The sequence below is a fragment of the Lissotriton vulgaris genome, chromosome 2_1 (assembly GCF_964263255.1).
Source record: "Lissotriton vulgaris chromosome 2_1, aLisVul1.2, whole genome shotgun sequence".
In the NCBI taxonomy this organism is placed as follows: Eukaryota; Metazoa; Chordata; class Amphibia; order Caudata; family Salamandridae; genus Lissotriton; species Lissotriton vulgaris.
The window spans coordinates 2,121,247,457-2,121,263,735 of record NC_141687.1 but is presented as its reverse complement, the minus strand read 5'-3'; the positions used below and the strand labels follow the sequence as shown (position 1 = coordinate 2,121,263,735).

At 40.4% G+C, this 16,279-nt stretch overlaps 1 protein-coding gene across 2 annotated transcripts in view; it reads right to left on the bottom strand.

Annotated features, from left to right (window-relative positions):
- Positions 1 to 16,279, bottom strand: part of TM2D3 (TM2 domain containing 3) — a 69,176-nt gene that overhangs the window by 19,250 nt on the left and 33,647 nt on the right. For both annotated transcript variants that reach the window (XM_086958399.1, XM_086958400.1), the window contains 2 exons: positions 15,432 to 15,589; positions 3,169 to 3,343 (listed from right to left, as the gene is read on the bottom strand). In XM_086958399.1, coding sequence (XP_086814525.1) covers positions 3,169 to 3,343; positions 15,432 to 15,589 — 333 coding nt within the window. The remainder of the gene's footprint in view (positions 1 to 3,168; positions 3,344 to 15,431; positions 15,590 to 16,279) is intronic.

Sequence of the window (16,279 nt, the reverse complement as noted above, 5' to 3'; positions counted from 1 at the left end):
CCCAAAAAGGTCAGAAAGACCCGTGGCATAAACACAATAGGGAAATTAAGTCGCATTGGCGATACTTTCAGGTCTTAAAATGCAAACTTTCCTCTTTGACTTGGCACCACATGAAGAAACACAAACATTCCTGAGAGACAGAGACAGCCGGGGCAAACGTGCAAGCTCTTTTTCAAGTTAAATCGTTTTTTTCACCATCACTGTGTGAGGAACTGTGTGGAATTACTGTATTAATGTAAATTGTTAAATTTCTACAAGGTAGTAGAAAGTAAAATAAGGCAAGTGATGTACACCCAATGTTTTCAACTTATGGAAAATTTGTTTTTGCATTAGCAAAGGACTTAGTTTAATAAAATGTGAATTAAAAGCTGCCTGCTCAGATGGGTGTTAGATATTTTAGGCAACAGGAATGTGAGGGAAATAGTGCCCGGCATGACTAATGCAAGGGCCTTTAAGTTATTTCTGAAATAGGAGGTTGCTTCTTCAGAGGAGGTTGCTTGCTGTTCTCAGCTGGGGATAGTCAACTCGCACCATAGAGCATTCTGCAGGGAGGAGCATGGAACTGACAAGAAGGAGAACGCGGCATCCAATATATCTAATTTATCACAAAAGTAGACTCTTTCATGCAGTCTTTCATGCAGTCTTTGGCCAGTTCACTGAAAGTGCACAGGTGCACTCGACTACATTCAAATTGTGTTTACATCTAACAATCATAGCTAGTGACAGTGTTTTCAATATTGTAACACAGCAGCAGCTCACTAATATTGCTACAAGTAATCTCTGTGACACCACTGTGACTTGTATCCCAATGGCAAAGTTTTCAGATGACAGTATTGGGTTTACTTAATTTGGCACATATAAAAATATAGCTAAACCTATAACAACCGTGTGCACTGTCTATTTAAATAAATGTGGCAAAATACCAGCAATGTCTTTTTTTGCTTGCACAAAAATAAATGCGGACATACAGAGAAAAGGACATAAAAATAAATAAGGATAAATACAGACGGAAATGCTAAAAAAATAAATACCATAAAACCGGAAGCCCTAGTTATAATGTAACCCAGTGCTTTTTATGGCACAGCGGGCCTATCCACATTGAAAAATGAAATTGTATATTTTTCACTTCCAGGATAAGTACACATGTATTACTTTTTAAATATCATGCACCAGCCCCCGGGGCACCTAAAGCCCATCTGAGGGGTTCCCTATAACTATTAAAAAGCAAGTGTTAGGCCTGGCAAAGAGGTTAATTTGCTAGGCCGAATTTGAAGTTTTAAAATAGACATCCTAGGCTGCTCTAGTGAGCCTAGTCTCATATTTTCACTTTGTCACTATAGTTGTGGCACAATCTGCTCTGGGTAGACAGGCTACCATATACTAGGGGTACACAAGTAAGTTAAATATGACAATCTGTTATTAGCCAGTTTCATTTGTACTTTAAGAGCCAGAAATTATACACTGGATGATGGACGTCAGCGCCCCAGTGTTAAGAGTCAATAAACCAGCACCAAATGTAGCAAAATGTGAGGGGCAAAAAGTTAGGGTGTTCCTGCAAAAAGGGCGTTTCCTCACAGGCCTGTGCAAGACATAGATCATACACGGTGGACAGCGATCATGGGCTCAACAACGCTGCACCAAGGATTACATGATCCTTTCTAACATTGTGTCTGGTCACCTCCTTCAGACTCGCAAATTAGTTAACCTAACCTACCTGCGTTTGAAAAATAAAAACAAAAAAAAATATCAGATCAGGAATTCACATGATTCAATTGTACCCACCACAACCAATGAAAAGATTTCAGAAGGATATTATCTAGGTCAGTAAAGTAAATAATATTTTTTAATGAAGCTTCTACTGCACAACATAGAGCATCTAGCATCAGAATGCGTTGAAAGTTGCACACTCCTCCTAAATGTGGAGGATTCAGAAATAATACTCTGCTGGCTGGAAAATAAACCAGTGACGAGGGAATTCCTCATGTGGATCACTATTATAGTCACCAAGGTTGTTTGAACTTGGCTGGTCTTTGACATGCTTTTGCTAAAAGCCCTTTCTTTCCAATTTCTTACATCACTCAGTAGTTAAGGAGCATGGCGATTGGTTCAGGAAGTAAAGGAGAGAAAGAGGGGGGTAAGAAACTCAGCTGGTGGCAGAGTCTCATGTTACAAACCTCGTTCTAGTGTGTGCCTAATGTATTATTAAAATCATTGACAAAAGATTAAAAAAAAAAAAACGACGAATACCTAAGTCTACTCAACTGACCACAGAAGATTGCCGTAAGCAATTACGGCATCTCAATAATAGGACAGTAGCAATATCCGGACGGATGTGGATGTCAAAAAGTATTCAACTGTCTATTCGTATGCAAATGCGGTATATAATGCACAGAGTCCGGTTCTGAGAGACCAGGCAGACAATGCAGGAGCAGCATGCAGCTCACCTTCTTGTTAAATAAAGTAGTGCGCCACTGCTTCACGCTAAGAAGCTTGAAAACTAATAAATGCCTCAGTGCACATTATTTGAACACCTCCTCAAAAACCACGCTGAAAAATGAAGGCTTCAATAATTATACAGAAGATTGCATTGAGAATACCAATAAATTTACATTTCTTGTTTCCTTCTCCTTCCTTTTGTTTCCTGGTTTTATTTCTATACTTTGTTTTCTTATTTTTTGCTTCTTTTCATTCTTTCCTGCATTGCTCTTTCCTGGGCTTCACTACTTTCCTGTCTTTCTGTTGTTCTCTCTTTACTATCCTATACCCTTCTCTCCTTATTTCTGTGTCTTGCTTGCTTTCCTGCTCTCTAGTTCTTTCCTTTTATCCCTAGTTTCTTTCCAGCCATTCTCTCTCCGTCTGTAATTTCTTACTTTCTTTAGGTCATAGTCCTTACTTTCCTTCATTCATTTTCTTGGTGCCTTCCTTTTGTCCTCTAGATCATCTTTTGCAATCTCCTTCCTGGAGTATAATTGCTTCATTTGTTCCTTCCCTTTTCATTCCATCGTTCCATTCTTTTTCTCCTACGTTGTCCTTCTTTCCTCTTTTCTTGCCTACTTTCTCCCTTATTGTACTTCTAGCTAATTCATATACTAGAGAGTAACTCAAGATGGTGTTCATTGATCAACAGTAGCTCTCACAATTAAAACTATATATTAAATAAAGACTTACCAAGACAACGGATATGATCACGTACTATGCAAGTGGCATTGTAGCGCTGACGGGGACAGGAGACAGTCATGCAGTTTGTGGAATTACTGCACACATAGTCAGTCGGAGGGAGCTGCCAGCAGAACTGGCATGTCATGCTAATTGTAAAGTTCTTCTGTTTTTGGATTTTTTCATCCTGTTAAAAAGGAATCCCGGGTTAGACACAAATACAATCTTTCCAGTGTATAACATTTCTAGTTAATTTACCGTTCTTATGTTCAGTCATGTGCAAATAATTTCACAGAATAAAAAGGAATTTTCAAGAGTTTACATTCATCCAATTGCCCAAATCGTGTCCCATTGCGCGCACACACACACACACACACACACACACACACACACAAGACGTATATTATACCGAACATCTTCAGTCACATAAATCTCATTCAACGATTTGCAACAGATCAACAAAAATAGAATGCAAATTACAGAGTACCCCATTTTTGGCAAATGTATGCAATTTTGCTAATTAAGGAACATACTGTTAATTTACTGCAGGGCAGAGAAGCGTTTTAATTGAAATGCAGCCACTGTTTCTTACCCATCTAACTAGAACGCTCACGTACCGTCCTCAACGTTTGGCAAGGTCAGGAGAGTCAAGTACAACTAGGGCAGCTTATAACTGCTCAGTTTCAACTTAAATGTTTCCTCATGCCCTAGGGGAAAGTGGCGAGGAATGGTGCAGACGTAACTATCTTGGCTTCTTAGCCAACGCCGCAGACGTAAAAGGAATAAAACATGTCTGGAAAAAGCAGTGGGGGAAAATAAAGGGACAGCAATCCTAGTTGGCTGCTCAGCAAGCCCTCAGGTTCATCAACTGTTTAATACAGCATTGCGTCTCTGGTAAATCTCACAATGCGCTAACTCACTGACTGGACTGCCTCTAGAGCAGTGGTCTTCAAACCTTGTAATGCCGCTGCCCCTTCCCCATCATCCTCGAGTGAGAAAAAAATATAAAAATGCCCCCCCCCCCCCCCCCCCCCCCAATACATTTCTTTCTACAATTATTCCATTAGACTGGCAATGTTTAAATATGTCTAGACTCATTTAAACATTGCAGTTAAGTTCTATTACCATTTTAAAAAACGCAATCAAATACATGATTGCCAAACATACTAGTCTAATCAGGCAGGTCTTGCTAATGTGTAAAAGTATCCACAGTGCGATTATCAGAAAAAGGTGTGGGGGTTTCGAAAAATATTTGTAGTTCCTTCCCTTTTGACAACTTCTCCCAGCCAGAAGACTGAAAGCTTAAAAAAAAAAAAAGAGAAAAGGGAGGAAAAAGCGAGGTTTGCGATATTTAGCCGACGCATAATCCAGCCATGCTCAAAGGCCGATTACTTATCTGCTTAGAGCTTAAAAAATGGCTCAACGAAAGTAAAGGATAATGGCACTATAGGGCTACAAATGTATTTCCATTAAGTCATTTTTTGTATTTTTGCACCGAAAATGTGATACTGGAATTTCTATGATAAAAGCAGATGTCCTCTTCAAACTTAAAGTCTCTTAGACCTATCTGCAACAAATAGGCAATGATGAAAGCCCACTTTTTAAACTTTTTTTTCAATATTTGGTGCCAAGTGGTCAAAGAGTGATAGCGGCAAAGGCATTAATGATGGGGAAAAAATGGATCTTCCAGTGGAGTGTTGTATCAACTTCAACTGAAGGGGCACAACTCCGCCTTTGAAGTACATGGTACAGATGAGAGATGCTATGTCAACTATCCACATATATAGACATTTAGCTTATTTGGATCTATTTTGGGCACAGTCAATTCGGTATAAAACAAAGGAGTAATAGTGTAAATTTAGCTTTATAAATCCTATTAGAATTCTCTGAGGTGTTATGGATTCCTGTATCCAACTATTCTATATTTTCTCATTGGTTGTCCTTTACTAGTGCTGGAGATTCCAATCTGTTTTTAGATTTAGTCTGTTGCATGGGTGCTCCATTAAACTACTGCTGGAAGATGACATCCTGAGATTATCGCGTTTATTCTCTGCAACATTTTGGCGACGAAGATAGGATATTTCCTACAACAGAAGGTACTGACGAAATGTAGAGTGTCTAGGCTGTGCAAACTTAAGACAGAATCAGGCACGAGAAGAAGTCTATTAAGAAGAAAATAAAAAGGCCAGGAAGGATGGTGACTGTACAACAGGCACGGAGAAATAGCATTTAACCTAAGAAGCAAGAGGGATAAAGACAGGCTGAAAGTAAGAATTCAGGAAGGATTTATGGAGAACGGCAGAATCTTAGCCATACAAATAGTAGTTGAGATCCTCGTTTCCACTTGTGCATTAATTCTATTATGCAAGTAGGAGTACAGCATTTGAAGTAGAGAAATTCAGAAAACTCACAAACGGGAAATGGATGCCACTTCTAAACAGCAATGTTATACATACACCAGAACCTGCTTTTAAAATTATGTATAGAAGTAAGAACCTTTTACTACAAGAATATAGGAACTGTACATTTTGGGATCCAGACAAATAGAAAAGTGTACCCAGACCCTTACAAATCTCGTTTTTGTAAGGAGAAATTAACAAATACTTTAACACCCAATCCTAGCAATCAATTTTTCTAACAATGCAAACAAAACTAGAGTCTCTTTCTTTAGAAGGAATCACACAATCTGTTTCGATGACTTAATGGAAACTTTCTGCACAGTTAAAATACTTAACTATAGCAATGACAGAACCTCAGTCCTTATAAGCTGCATTGTCTAATGAGAGGGTTCCCCAACATGCTAATACTTATTTTGAGAATATAAAATTTATCCTCCTAATAAATGTAAAAAGACATGCAACTTTTAAGAGTAGAGGTTATCAGCCGTCGCCATTTCCCAGTATTCTTTTTTTTTTCTACTGTGCTTAGTTACCACTCTAAAAAATTAATACACTGACTTCACAAGACATATTTAAATGTGGCCTGTGTAGATTTCTAGTCCCCAAGTCACCATTCATTGTTTCAAAAACCATCTCAAATGACTAAATGAGACTTCACATGGTAAGATACACAAGGAGAAGGCAGAGAAAGGGCGGAAAGCTAGGATAAGAAGTTATTCAAGACCAACTGCTGACCAAAAAGGTGGGATATGCAATAGTCTGAGAAAGTATCTGATGTAAGTCTCCTGGTAACAGGGCACACAACATAGTTTCAGAAAACGATGCAGATATCTGCCCCACTACCATTTGTGCCTTAGTGGAAACATTGTAAACCAGCTGTGGTAGGCCAGCCTTAGGCACCTGGTCACTAGTAATTAGATCATGAAAAGGGTTTTGAATTCAAATTGTTGCAGAATTGGTGGCAGTCAGGCTTGAAAGATGTGATCAGCACATTTCAAGGCAAAGATGAGTGGGGCAGCAAAAGTCTGTCTCCTATGATGCGTATATGCTTTGCCCTGCCCTCTGCACTTCAAGACGTGATAATTTCATATACACGAGCACTGTCCCTGCAGGTATACTTTTTTCCAGTTGATTACATGTGCCCAAGATGCTTCAGACTATTTCTCCTTATATCCGGTGATAGTGTATTTAATCGATTAAGTGAAAGGTTTACCCAGCTTAGTTGTTCTTTGAGAGGTATATGATTTTAAATGGGCCTCGAATATGTGAGCTGCATGTTAGAGCTTTACTCAATATAACCAATCTTTTCTCTGCAAGTTAGTACTCACTCCTTTTGATCCTGCATTCGCATGTGAGAGGCAGTGTTACATGAAAGTGCAGCTTTAGTATTACCAGTTTTTACAATATTAGGATTACCTTTAAAATGACCATCTTCTTTGGGGGCGTGGCTAACGCGTCAACAAAAATGGCGGCGTGATTCAAGAGCTCCGGCGCCGACCTCAGTTGCACCGCAATTTTCGGCGGTGTTCTGGACTGCTGAGCTCTGCCGCTCACATTGTTGGAATTCGGAATGTGAGGTGAGCCCAGCGCCCTCACCAACTTCGATTTTGGAGCCTGTTTGGCGGACTTGTTCGTTCCGGCCGGACGTTCTGGTTCCGGCCGCCATTTTGAGCATTCAGTGCGCGCTTCGCAATTTTCCGTATGAGGCGTCCTTACCTCTGGAAGCAACACACTAGCCTGCTGCCCAAAGGAATCACCTTGTCTCCTAATGCGGTGAGTTCACCATGCAGTGGGCTATCCTCCAAAAGCCTATTTATACTCTCTTTGCCGCGATTTTGAATCTCCTAGCCAGCCGCCATTTTGTGAATGACTCTCCCTCGCTGCCTATAACAATGCACCCTACTGATATTTGTTCATGATTTTCAATATATTGGTGAAGCGCTTATTGTGGAAAACAAAGCTATTATGCGCTCATGCCTTTCCCTGCGCTTTTTGGTCTGCTTTTCAGAGCTTTTGGGACCATCTGCATTTCACCTGTCCTTCTGCGTTTACCTGAAGCCTGTTGCCAATATGCTTCTTTTTGGCTCTGACGCATGATTGACTCTAGCTTTCAGCCTTCCTTTCTACACCACGATTTGGCTGCTGTTGGCTATACTCTCGTATTCAGTCACCCATCTGGTACTCCTTATTTTGGCAGAATGTTCTGGACTATTTCTCTCTGTTGATGGAGAACCAGTGCCTTTTCACTCATTTGTTCCAGTCTGCGCCTTAGCTTCTCCCATGTTTTTCTATTTCTATTGCTGAACTTTCTACTAAGTCATTTGGCTCAGTCGCCCCTCTTTAAGCTGTTTCTCTCTGAATTCTTACATGGGGAGGCTCCGCATTTTGAAGCTTTCCACGGTCAATAAATTACCTATTGGCTCAGATTCGGATACTCCATCTCAGGATTTGGATAAAGCTACAATGTCAAGGTCTGAGGTCTCACATGGCGCTATCCCTAAATCTCAGAATGGTGGCAAAGCAGCTTCCACTTCAATCTCCAAACGCCTTAAAAAAGACCCTCTGTCACCTGAAAGCGCTGCTTCTCCTTCATCCATGGACATTATCTTAGAAGAACTACGTGCTCTTAAACCCTTCATGGAAGCTACTACTAAATATACGCAGGCCATGCAAGATCAATGGACATCCCTAGACGGTCGGGTTCTCCTCTTGGAACAGTCAACAGACTCTCTTCAATCCTCCTGCTCTCGAATCCCTTCATTGGAGGCTGAGGTTCTTCTTCTTAAAAAGCAAACAGAGGATTTGGAAAATAGAAACCGTAGAAACAACCTCTGCTTATACGGTCTTCCTGAACCTACGGAAGGGTCCAAACCTACTGCCTTCTTCCAATCCTTTCTCTCAAAGATCTTGGATGCCCCAGCCTTAGCCTCCATCAACATTCAAAGGGCCCATTGCCTTGGTCCCAAGGTCTCTGCAAAACCTAGAGGAGTCATCATGCTATTCCTTCAGTATACGGATCTTCTGCAGGTTCTTTCAGCTGCTAAACTCAAAAAACAAATTCTATGGGAAGGTCATCGTCTCTATTTGTCTCAAGATGTCTCCAAGGCCACCGCGGACAGAAGGAGGAAGTTCCTGGACTTACGCCCTCAACTCAGAGCCCTCCATGATCGATATGGACTTCTTCATCCCTGTCTTTTCAAAGGTACGTACAAAGACAAGACCACTACCTATGAAGATCCTGCCGTCCTTCAAGCGTTCCTTCGTCAGCACGCTCCTGATGTTATGGATGTCTCCAGACCTGGCTGATTGCTCATGAAGATCTTGTAATTCTGCTGATGTGGTTCTTTATTTGTAGTTCTTTTCACTATTGTCATTTTGCCCTTCTATACTTTACCTCTGTTTATTACCCGTTGCTTTTCATGTTTTCTCCTCAACCCATACATTACCCTCTTTCTTTTCTTATATTTACAGATGCTTCCCTCTCTTATTCCTTCCAGATGTAAACCTTGTTTCTGTACACTGCCCTTTGGAACTGTGATGTTTGAGGTCTGGCGTCCGCTCTTGATGTTGTCGCCGTCATCTTCCGACGCTTCCACCCCCGTTCTCCTCTGCGTTTTCCGTTTTAGTAAGTAGGTCTCTCAGTCGTTCGTTTTGGACTTCTACTGTATTCTTGTTCCCTTTCATTTCTTTCTTCTTCCCTACTCTTTCAGTCTTGCATCTCTTTCAATCTCCCCCTCTCTTCTCTTTTCTTTCCTGCCTCACCTCCTCTCTTTTCTCTTCTCTCAGCTCTTGTATTTTCTTTGCAATATTTTCTTCATTCTCTCCTTGTTTATCCTCCCCTTTATCCCTCTTCTTTCCTCTAGTCTTCCTCCACCTCGTCTCTCCATTTTTCCAGTTTCTTCATGGTCTCTGCATTTAATGAGCATGTAATTGCTAGTTGCTTTTCTTTACCGTTCCATTCCGTGTTACGTCATGGAACATTAAGGGATTAAATATTCCCATTAAAAAGCAAAGGGTGTTATCACACTTAGCCAGACTTCATTCTGATGTTGCCCTCTTTCAAGAGTCAAGAGTCATCTCTCGGAAGCAGAGGCCTTAAAGCTTAAACGGTGTTGGGTGGGTGTTTTTTGCTCCTCCTCTGTTGACAAGAAAAATGGTGTTGTGATTTTGTTGCACAAAAAGTTACATATTTCCTCAGTTTCTTCTCAATGTGACGTTAATGGTCGATGGGTCATTGGTAATTTGCTAATCGATAATATCCCCCTTATTCTCTTTAATGTATATGCCCCTACTAGAGTTGATAGCTCCTTTAGGCCCTCTATTTCTGATAAACTAGCTTCCCTCTCCGGGGAGTACATCTTGCTAGGTGGGGATTGCAATAAAATTATGGACCCCTTCCTCGATCGTCACTCGAAAGTCAGATTTGTACCATCCAAGATGCACTCTCAATTTGTTAACACTACTCAGAATAATGCTCTGGTAGATATCTGGAGACTATGCAACCCTGACCTTAGAGAATATAGCTTCTTTTCTTCCCCTCACCAATCCCAATCTCGTATTGATCATATTTTCCTTAGCAAATCCCTCTCTCAACATAAAATAGGCTCCATATTAGTCTCTGACCATGCCCCTGTTTTTGTGGACTTGGATCTCCTCCCATTCTCTCCTCACTCAGGCAGATGGAGATTTAATAATGCCTTGCTTCAGGATCCCACTTTTGGCTCTGAATTCTCTACATTTGCCTCTGAATTTTTCCTTCTTAACCACATCCCTGCCTCCTCCTTTGTCATGGTTTGGGACTCATTCAAAACAGCCTCTAGAGGTTTTATTATCAATTTCGTAGCAAGACGGAAGAAACTCAGGGAAGCCAAGTCTGCTCAAATTCTGGCTGAGATTAAGAGCCTAGAATCCGAATATCACTCCTCCAATTCGGACATTTCTCTTAAAGAACGTATAGAGGCGAAATTTTCCTTTAATAAATTTAAAACTGAAGCAGCCTCTAATCTTTTATTAAAATGTAACTCCCGTTATTATGGCGGCAAAAATAAGATGGGGAACTCCTCGCTAACTATTTGAAAATACGGAAGGAACGTACGAAGATTGAATCTATACGGACTTCCTCTGGTGCATCTTGCTTTAAGGACAAAAATTCTTTCCAAATTTGTCAAATTCTATGACACTCTTTATACCCCTGAACAGGTTCCAACTCCTACGGATCTTCTTTCCTATTTCCATCCATCCTATCTCCTCCAACGACATGGGTCATTGGAGGAGACTCCAACGACCCATGTTAATTTAAATTCTTTGGATATAGACATATCACTTTCCGAAATTTCTCACGCTGTCTCTAAGCTAAGGCATGGGAAAGCTCCCGGCCTTGATGGCTTTACCATCGAATTTTATAGTTATTTTGCTTCCCTCCTCCTTCCTAAGCTTCTACTTTTATTTCAATCCTTACTTGCGGCAGGGTTCTTCGAGTGGTTCCTTTCAACAGGCTTTAATTTGCTTAATTCCCAAAGACGATAAAGATCATTCTCTTAGCAAGAACTACCACCCGATTTCTTTGGTTAACACAGATTATAAGATATTGGCTAAGATCCTAGCAATACGACTGGACCCCCTCTTGCTGGACCGAATAGGTCCCAAACAATCCGGTTTTGTTAAGGGCCATCTTTCATCTGATAACTCGCGAGTCTTTCTTAACATTCTTAGCAGAGCTTCACAATTGGACCTTCCTTTTGCGGCTGTTTCCTTAGATGCGGAGAAAGCTTTGGACAGGATCGGGTGGGATTTTATGTTTCAGGCTCTCCGTTGGTTTGGCGCCCCCTCCAAATTTATTTCTATTATTTCCTTACTCTATTCTAACCCCCGAGCTTCCATTTTTTTTCAATGGGATGACCTCAGAATATTTCTCCCTGCATAGAGGTGTCCGACAAGGCTGCCCACTATCCCCTCTATTATTTGTTTTAGCCTTAGAACCCTTCCTTAGTAAGATTCGTCAGGATGACAACATTTCTGGATTTAGCTTTGGTTCCAATCAGGTTAAGCTTTCGGTTTATGCGGATGATATACTTTTCTATTGTTCCGGTCCTCTTTCTTCTCTATCTCCCTTCCTGCAACAAGTCTCTTCTTTTTCCGCTGTCTCTGGTTATCGCCTAAATATCGACAAGTGTGAAGTCCTTCCTTTGAATCCTCTCTGTCAACATCATTTCGCTCAATCTGGCTTCTCCCGGCAACCTTCTAAAATTAAATACTTGGGTGTTTGGTTTGCACCTCTACTATCGGACACTCTCAAGTCGAACTTTGCTAATATATCTAAGAAGATGGAAACCAATATTGCACGTTGGCACCCGCTCTTTTTGTCCTGGTGGGGTCGACTCAATTCTATAAAGATAAGGCCATCTCCCCTCCTTCTCTATACTATCTCTATGCTCCCAGTGCGCATTTCGGTTTCTTTCTTCAAAAAAAATGGACTCTCTGCTTTTAAAGTTCCTTTGGCATGGTAACCGGCCAAGGATTGCTCTCGCCTCTTTACCAAGATATAAGGCTCAGGCCAGTGTTCGTTTTCCTGATTTTAGGGTATATCAGAGCTTTTTCTATGAAACAGACAACCCGTTGGCTCTCGTCTGATTCTCCCTTTTATCCTCGCATATGATTAACTATGGAGTCTTCCTTTATTTCTTCCTTTAATTTCCGTGAACTTTTATCCTTCACGTCATGCCACACTCGTCTTCTGACACCCATTACCTCTCATTGTCATACTCTTCTTCATCCTTTCTTATCCTCGTCATATCCTTCCCTTCTTTCTTCACATGAACAATCTATTTGGTTTAATTCTCATCTTAAAATTCGTAATCGTACTATTTACTGGAAGGTCCGGCATTCGAGGATTGCGTTGGATCTCAATTACTTTCTCATGATATTCCCCTATCCTTCTCGGAACTCAGGTCCTCTTTCTTGCTGGCCTCCAGTGCCCGAACACAATACGACTTGCTTTACCCTGTTCTCACCTCTTATCTCAGTTCTGTGCCTCTGTCCAATGTTATTCCTCTGGATCGTAAATCCACTTCCTCCATACTAGAGTCTACCCCCTCTGCGTCTTTCATCTACAATTCTCTCCGCTACACGGTTGATAGAGTGAAATCCAAAATTGAACTTGCGTGGGAATCTGATCTCTCCCAGAATTGGTTGTTTTTTCTATGGGATAAGGTCTGGACCAAACTTCATAAGACCTCTAGAGCTGCTAACAGTACCCAAACTTTATTTATAACAGGATTTTATTTACCCCACTTGCCCTGTCCCGTTTTTCGTCAGAGACTCCCCCTACCTGTTGGTCTTGCCCCTCTTCTTCTGCAGACCTAAAACACATGTTATTTGAGTGTCCTTCTATATCCAAGTTTTGGAACTCAGTTTGGGCCCAAATGCAAAAGATTTTCCTTTTCCAGATTCCCTTTTACCCTGCTCATATTTTTCTAGGCTCTATCTCACCTGACCTTCCCCAATCACCACACCATTACCAACTCCTTGACCTCTTGATAGCTGTTGCTTTCCACATTATTACCTCGAACTGGAAACAAGCTGCAAATGTGTCCTATCGTTCCTGGTGGAACACAGTCTGCTTTCACCATCGACTTGACACCAACTTTGAATCTCCTATTTCCCTGGCAATTAAACGAGATCCTATTTGGCTTCCTTTGGTAACATATCTCTCCTCCTCTGCTCCAGTAACCACCTCCCTGGATCCTGATGTTGAGGTACGCAAACCACCATTAATTCCCTTTGCTTTTTGCTTCACATTTTATTTCCAATAATATTATAGTGTATTTGCTTTCTTCTTATTTATTTTTGCGCAGGTTGTTATGCTCATTTTATTTGCCTTTTTGTGAGAATTTAATGCATTGCTCGTTATCCTCTTTGTATTTTGAAAATTGCTAATGTTCTCCCCCTCGAGTTGTAATTTATGCCATATCCTCCTTCCTGTTTCTTCCTTTCTCCCTCCTTTCTTTTTCTTCAATAAAATCAAACTTAAAAAAACGAAAAATGACCATCTTCTTAGGTACACCCTTCAAATTATGCTTCTTTTATAATTCTGAAAATAGCAAAAGACAGACCAAAAGCTGCACCAGTGCACTTAGACAGGTTGGATTTAAACACTGCAAGTTTGCGCAGACCACTGGTGTAGGTGTGCACTCCACAAGCACAAACTTTAATTTTTAATTCTTAGGATGCATTTTAACTACGGAATCTCTTTACAGCCGAGCTTGTCATGACTGACTGAATACATTGCATTTAGAGGGAAATTTACAATGTGTACGAAAATTACCTTTTCAAGAAAGGCAGGTCAAAGAGTGTCAGATTTAGTAATACTTCAGTTCCCAGAAAATCTCACCAGGATGCAATGGAGCAGTAGAGGAGACAGAGCAATGGCAGCAGAGATTATAAATCCTTTTCCAAATTGTATTGATTCTTGAAAAGTTGGCATCTACGCCTCCACCATGCAGGGAGGTTGTTTATAGCCTTCGACCCAATCTTCTTTATTTCTGCAGAATAACATGCTATTGCCATGAGCATCTTTTGTAAACATAGGAAGCCTTTATTATTGGTGCATGGACGAATACAGGATCTTGACTCTAAAGAACTGTAGTAAATAAGACAACCACCTTCGCTAACCTACAATAACACAAAAGCCAGACAGCCACTATAATTGTATCCAGGCAACCAGAAGTTGTCTTCCAATTCTAACCTTGGTTCTGCAATCCGTGCTGTAACCCCATCGCACCAGCACAACGTTGTGCACCTACAATTAAAAGCATCTCAAAAATCAATTCGTAAAGTGTAAGGAAAAGTCTCCTTATGGAGGTGGAATTAGATCAGTTACTGAAAACAAAATAATTCTCTAGACACTTCCTCGTATTAAGCCACAGGTGTCATTTTCTAAAAGCCTTCCTAAATGATTCTAGACCACAAGCGTTTCCTGCTATGTAATTACTCTTCTACCCAGAGCTATATTAGAGAAATTGAAACAATTCTGCTCATAATTAATGTTTGAATAAAATAAGAGGGTCTCATAGGAATGCTCATGAAAAACTGTCACAATATTTAGAAACCTCAATAGTCTACACTATCAGCCATTTTAATACATGGTCATAACTGGTCGTCAAGCACCTTGCATGCAATTTAAAAGATATTCTTTGACAAGAGATTATGTTGAACAGCTTTAAAAAGTCCAGGTTGATATCATCCACTTTATTTTCCTAATCCATATTATACCAACTACTGAGAAAAAAAAAGGATCAGATTACATTACTGAGAATAAAATAGCAAGACTTAATTTGATTTATATGCTGATGGTAGAGACTTTGTGAAAGGATTTCATTGAATAAAGTGGAGAATTAATTGAAGATGGGTGGAAAAAAACATTAGTTACGCGTGGTGAGCATGATAGGATATCTATTCAGGGTAAGTGCATGCACAAGAACAGATGTGCAATAGAGTACAGTGGAAAAGCTCAATTCTTTTAATAGGATTTTTTAAACAGTTGCTCAGCATACATACACAGACTCACAAATGAAATTGTCGACAATAAGGCCAAACAATACAGCAATACATCATCTTTACAATGTCCAGTGGCTTAAAAAAAAGAATCAATAATTCTTTCCATAAGAACGTATACCCCTTAGTGACGTTCATGAACCCAATTAGGTCTCAACATAGACTCATCTGCAATCCTCCTAGAATGTACAGTCAGTAACCCCTGTATAGCTACCACAGACCCGAAACCTTTCCCACTTCAGTGGGCATCCCTGACTCAGATACACTATGTTCTCTACTTTACAACGACACTCGAGATCAAGACATAAAAATGACACTACTTACAACACAGTTAACCTGTGGTTTGACCGTGCAGTCAAATGTTGCTGGCTTCCCATAAATGCAGGAATGATTGGTTACACAGCTTATACAGTCCGGAGGTAATCTGCTACAAAGCCCACCGCTTGGACATTTAGCCAGATATGATGGAGATTCTGTGATCTCTGCGAAAGGAAGGGTGACAAAAGTTAGACCACATTGCTGATGTAGAACCAACTGTTACAAAAGTTACATTTTTCTAGTGGTTCTTTTTGAACAAATTTTCAGATTGGGGAGGAGACGAAATAGATACAATTGGTGGGTGCGCTCCAAACGTATGACAAAATAGATTGATGCAAAGTGGCATTATTGCGTTCACAGATTACTATTGTTGTTTTGAACTGAGGGCCACTTTCTACTGGAATCTAGAATTCTCTAGATTCAAAGCATTTATGAGCAAATTATTACACCCATGAACAAGCCCTACTACAAGAGAAATGGGAAGGAGGTCTGAAACCGCGCTACAGTTCTAGTGTGCACAGCAGCCCAAAGGTACAATAAACTGTCAAGAGATGGATATTTACAAAGCAATGTTTTAGTCCTCTCCATGGGTCTAGCTGTAGACGCCAGAGTACAGTGAAAATCTTAACATGGGATACACCACATTCTATTACAAAAAAATACATTAATAAGTGCAAAATAAATAATATAAAGTGTATCTTGCATAGAGTTGTCGCAGCTGCTTCAGTCTTTACACTCACAATAGCAAAATCTAACCAACATTTTTTTCCAGGAAAACCGAAGACTGTAGCTAGAATTTGCCTCTTGGAACTCTGAATGGGAAAAAAAGGTCTGTTCAGATTCCATAAATAACT